At 48.0% G+C, this 6,000-nt stretch overlaps 1 protein-coding gene across 1 annotated transcript in view; it reads left to right on the forward strand.

Moving 5' to 3' along the window:
- LOC125759087 (proteoglycan 4-like) overlaps positions 1–5,740 on the forward strand; it is a 36,659-nt gene extending 30,919 nt beyond the window's left edge. Inside the window, exon 3 of the mRNA XM_049417344.1 lies at positions 5,360–5,740. Within this exon, the coding sequence (XP_049273301.1) occupies positions 5,360–5,740 (381 nt within the window). The remainder of the gene's footprint in view (positions 1–5,359) is intronic.
- The last annotated feature ends 260 nt before the right edge of the window (positions 5,741–6,000 follow it).

Below are 6,000 nucleotides of genomic sequence, written 5' to 3' on the forward strand. Positions count from 1 at the left end.
CGCGGTTCTGTTGGAAGCGACTCTTTTTTTGGAAGTGCAGGTGTCGCCTCTGGGTAAGAGTTCTTTATAGTAGCTTCGTTTCCATGCTTCCTGCAACAGCCGGGCCAGAAATCTTCCTGATCCCTGTAGGTAAGCTGATAGTCGGCTGGAGGTGGACACCTATATTTCATGAAAAAGAAGTTTCGAATGCAACGATGGTTTTACTGTCTTGATCACTTGATAGAATACAAATATCAGTGGGATTATATATTTGAATGGCTGTAAATAAGCTTAATGCAACCATAACTTTCCAAACATATGTTGCTCCAGAACTGGTGAACAAAAGAGCATTCGCATGTCATTCTGTAATAAGCACCGCATGCAGCAATTGTTTGCGGGAATGAGGCTCAGAGGCACTATCTTGATAGTGTGCCGGATTCTGCAGCATTGTTCCAAAATAAAAGAAAAAAAATGCTCTTGATTATTTTAGTCTTGGATAACACTGACGCCGTTGGGAAGTTTGTTATAAGAGATTCATAACTTCGCTTCGTGCCTGCTTCATACCCCCGATTATCACAAAGTAAAAAGGTATGGGGAATGTTTCTGCTAGTAACAATCCTATTTTTAGTAGGGCTGACCTTGGATAAAGTGATTGTTCGTATTATCTTAAAAATGTGAAATAAATAACATAAAAATAATACAGCATATCCACGGGTGAATGATGAAGAGCTTGGGCGAAGCTCCTGAAGCAATCATGTGTACACCGTGAAATAATCAGTGGTTTCGCCCAGCAGTAATCAAAGCGATACGCCGCTTTGATTATTTCTCCTTTTTCCGTTTTTCCTTCTTTTTGACTTTTTTATTTTTCTATGTTTTATTTTTTATTTATTTCTATTTTTTATGTTTTATTTATTTATTCTTTTTTTGTTTTTATTTTTATTTTATTTTTATTTTTTTCTATCTCTATGGGACAGCGCCATCTGTTATACTGTTCGGGAGATACTGCCGGTTACGCCTGACATGGGACAAGGTTAGACTAAGAGGAGCTACGCCCCTAAAATTGTAACGGATCAAGGGCTGCGTTTTAGATGTGAAGCATCTTATGGCGGAGTTCAATCCGGTGGTGGTTGTGGTGTGCGGCGTGACCACCCTTACTGCGCATGCGCAAACCTTCAACACTTCCCCTCTCCACTCCCTCTCTTCCCTTTCCCTCTCTACATCACCTCTCCCCTTCGCTTTCCCTCTTCCCTTTCCCCCTCTCATTTCCCTCTCCATTCCTCCCCTCTCTCCTCTTCCTTTCTCCTTCTCCCCTCCCCCTCTCCACATCACCTCTCCCCTTTCCCCCTCACCACTCCACCTCTGAAACGCGGGCTCTACATGCCGAAACACTGCTTCGCATTGCCTCATGGTCCCCTTTAGCGGGAGATGGCGTGATTTTTGGTTGACCCGACATAAGGAAGCTAACAACGAAGCCAAGGAAAGCATAGACAACATTATTTGTTGGCTTTATTTGTACTGCAGTAACTCTAATATAAACGGCAGGAATTAAAGCGGACGAAAATAATAACTGTCTTTGGTAGGAAAGGAACCCATAACCATTGAGTAACGTCCGCCACGGTCATACAGTGGTTACGGTGCTCGGCTGCTGACCCGGTTGTGGTGATCGCATTTCGACAGAGACGAAATGTTAGAGGCCCGCGTGCTGCGCGGTATCAGTTCACCTTAAAGGGACACTAAAGGCAAATAACAATTTATGTCAGAGTGAAAGCCCAATGTATGACAACTTCTAAAACGGCAATATTATCAACAGCAGTGCCCTACTTACCGAGAAATTAAGCTAAATGTATCACATGACGAGCGCCACGAGTGGGACATTTTCGAAGTGATCCCGATGGCGTAGGGAAGTCGGCCTACAATAAATCACTAGTAAGCAAAGTAGCAGCAGTAAAAAAAAGAACATTCCGAGCATCAAAAGACGTAATAAAATGCTGTTTGTACGTTTCCGCTTGATTCATGGAAAACAAAACCTCCGTGGCGTTGCCATGGGGAACGGCGCGCGTGGTTCAAAGGTTCCGTTTTCGCCGAACTGTGCCTCGCCCGTCTCAGTGGTAGTTTCGGGATCGCGTACTGCCGTGCGTGTTTTGCGCGCTCGTGAAGGTCGCTCTGACAGAAAGTTCGACAAAATGGCGCATGCGTGTGATATTGCCGGATGCCCGAATGGTGCACAACGCCAGTGCCGCAGCAAGGAAACCGGTGTGTCTTTTCACTGGGTGCCGCGGAATGAACCCTTACGCTCGAAGTGGCTTAGTGACATGCCATTGCGCCAGTGTGCTAAACAGTCAAAACCTCCGCGTGTGTGCTCGCTGCACTTTCGTACTGAGGATTACGAGACCAACCGCAACTTGGTGACGGCTTTCAATGTGCCCATCCGAGCAAGTCTTTGCCGCAGCGCCGTTGTTGCTACTGTGGGTCCCGCTACTTCCGCTCGGCTGCTACTAGTGTCGGCGGCCGCGCAGTAAAAGCGGGCAACGTTGGGCATGGCAGCAGTGACGTATGAGAGTCGTATTTTCAGGCGGGAGATTTGAAGCGCGCTAACGCGATGCGGACCACTAAAAACGTGATTTTATTTCAAAATAAGCACTTCCTTGGCACAAAAGCAGCGCTACGAGGTTTCTGGACCGCTATTTCAACAATCAACGTCGACTTAATATTTGCCTTTAGTGTCCCTTTAAAGAACACCAGGTGGTCGAAAATTCAGGAGCCCTCCACTATGGCGTACCTCATATTCATATCGTGATTGGCATGTTAGACCCCAGATATTATTGTTATTATTATTATTACTGTTACCTGGCCGGCGCAGATCCATACCTTTCTCTTGATGTTAACTAGAATATCCGTTACATCTGTTTTATCCCTCAACCATTTGTTCCGTCTTCCGATCTCTCAATGTTACCTTTGCGATTTTGTTTACCATATCGCCTTTTGTGTTCCTTAACTTTTTCTGTAGTTCTTGCGTTATCTTCCAAGTTTAAGCCGCATGTTTTAGAACTGGCACGTAAAACCCCACATATTCTTATATTTAACCTTCGGGTAACGCGTCTAAGGCTCTAGCAATTGGGCAACGGTGGCTGTCCATTTATTGCGTATTTGTGCTCGTGTGTTCCTGGCATTATGAGCAAGCGGCACTTTTAGCCTTGGAGGTGTAGGGAACACTTTTATTTTTGCCTGCGGGCGTGGCACAGTATGTGATCTCCTCAAGGCTGGCAGCTCCCGAAAAACGAAGCGGCGGCGCTGGAATCATCCCACTCTTGAACGCGGTTGCCTGTTTCGTGGCTAGAAAGCGTCTGCTCGGGCAGGGAGGGGGTTGCTCGGCTTGTTTTGTTCTGCATACGCGGTGCTATAGCCCACGCATGGTTTGTAAGCAGTGCTAATAAACCATTGCTTCGGCTACGGATGCAGCACAGGGCGTGCTCTGCAACGGGAAGCATGATCTACCACGCTTCCGTGTTGCGGGTTGACTGCGAATTCCACGCCAAGTGCCTAACAGCACGTATGCTTGGGCTTCGCGTTATCATGCGTCTTTTTGAGAAAGGCTAAAGTAAATCCACTGTCTTCAGGAAGCATAACTCAGCCAAACGCCTTAAGCTAAGCCACCCAATTTAGATGCAGTGTAATTCTCTAATCGTGTATTCTGTTCTAACTACCTATCCTGCTCGGTCATATCTTGTGCACTTCACCGGACTAGCTGTGGATTCACTAAATCAAAACAAGTGGAGCCCTTGTTTCGTAGTTATGTTGTTCTTGTATGCACAACCATAGTAATCCTGCCATTGCAATATAATGTGAAAAAATATTGCGGATATCAATGTTCTGCGCAATGCCGTCTCTTCCGTGTGTTCTCACACTTCTGTGTCTTCTCACTCTGCGATGCGTATATTGTTACCCTTGATTTACAGACTGCAGAGACTATAGCTTGGGTCTCTTTTCAAATGATGTAGCTCATTTAAACTCTCGCCAAATCGTCATCACTATAAATACAATACCCCGCAGGGGCGTCTGCGCAAACAGGCGTTTGTTGTGTAGCGACACCACGGACCCGAGCTAACGGGGGGGTTTCGACCTCCTCCCACGCCTAGGCGTGCGTGGCTTTGCCGTGTCCGGGAAAAAGGGGATCCTGGGGATTGAGCCGACGCCGGGTGATTGGACCTTTAAGGCCCCCCGGCAGAGGCAACACATCCCTTTGGCCCCGGCTTCACGTAGACGGCACCCCTGGGCTGACCCACCCAGGGGAAATCGGCAGTCGCCTCTTCCTGTCTCTCTCTTCCCTCATCTTCGTCTTTCCCTCTCACTTTACACCGTTCCTGTCAACTCCTCCCTTCTGTTTACTTCCGATCTTCCTGGCGGCAAGGGTTAACCTTGTGTAGTTACCCAACCTTGGGTGGTTATATATGGTTATAGCGGCGATGCATGGCTGGCGACTTCAAGTTACTACCTTGTAGCGTCCTCTTGTTGGGCTCGGTGGTGGGTGGCCACCATCGCTGCCGAACTTTGCACTATCCGTATGGCCAACTTTTTTCCCGCACTACCTAATCGCCGCCTGAAAAGGTGGCGCACCGAAGAATCTTTCACACTATCCAAACCAAAGCAGTCCTTCCCCAAGTACCATGTTGTGCATAGCCAGAAAAAAAACAAGACAGTCCGAGCAATCTCACCCTTTCTAGTGTCGAAAACTCTGACGGAAGCAATAGGCCCAGGCTATAATGTAACTAAGATGGGAAGCGGCGACCTCCTTCTGGAAGTTCGCGATAAGCTTCAATATGACGACCTATCCAAGCTAGTAGCATTTGGGGACGTCCCAGTTTCAGTAGGCCCACACAGGTCCATGAATACAGTGCGCGGGGTCATCTCTGACGACGACCTTCTCGAACTCTCTGAAAGTAAATTATTGGAAGGCTGGCAGGACCAGAACGTAGTCAAGGTCCAAAGAATAGTAATACGGCGAGACGACAAAGAAATCCCAACGAAACACGTAATTATCACCTTCGGAAGAAGCGAACTACCTGAATCCATCGAAACCGGTTACTGTAAGCTCCGTGTGAGGCCCTACGTACCAAATCCCCGTCGATGTTTCAAATGCCAGCGCTTTGGACATGGATCGCAAAGCTGCAGAGGACGAGCTACTTGCGCAAAATGTTCTTCCAACGAGCACTCATCGGAAACTTGCACTTCAGCATCCCGTTGTGCAAACTGTGAAGGAGACCATCCTGCCTACTCGCGATCGTGCCCCTCGTGGAAAAAAGAAAAACAAATCCTAGAGCTCAAAGTCAAATTCAATCTGTCCTTCCAAGAGGCACGTACACGGTTTTCACTCCATGATCAGTCAAGTCCTTCCTTCGCCGATGTGACGCGCCGGGGCGCCGCGCCACGTCTTCCGGCGCCCGCAAAAGTCGCACGGAGTGTGACTGCGGTCGCTCCATCAGCGCCCCCGGCTGGAGTAGCCTGTGCTGCTCCGCCACCTCCCAAAGAGGGCCAGCAGACTCGCGAGCCTGCCGGACCCAAGGCCACTGCAAGCGCAGTTAGGCCAGAAGCTGCCACGAACGTGCCTGCTGAGCGGGCACTACCCACCACCTCGGAAGAGGTGATGGATACAACTAACACTCCCCCGGCGTCTCAGACGCCAAAGGAACGGCGCAGCTGTTTGGAGCGTGCGAAAAAAGAGAAAGCCCGCATTACAGGGCCCGGAACGGGCTCTGTAACTTAGGGCAACGCCACCTGTTGAATTTGTATATAATGTCACCCATCATTCGTTTAATCACCCGAACAATCTATATGTGTATATTTGCTTAATTTTATTGTATCATGGTTTTTATTGTGCACTGGAACTGTAGAGGGCTGATACACAATTTGGGTGACATCAAGGACATCATCAACAAGTTTTCACCAGTCGCTATATGTCTACAAGAAACAAATCTAGGTGCGAAAAACACCCACTTCCTTAAAGGATTCACTGTTGTCCGGAAA

The sequence above is a fragment of the Rhipicephalus sanguineus genome, chromosome 7 (assembly GCF_013339695.2).
Source record: "Rhipicephalus sanguineus isolate Rsan-2018 chromosome 7, BIME_Rsan_1.4, whole genome shotgun sequence".
Taxonomy (NCBI): Eukaryota; Metazoa; Arthropoda; class Arachnida; order Ixodida; family Ixodidae; genus Rhipicephalus; species Rhipicephalus sanguineus.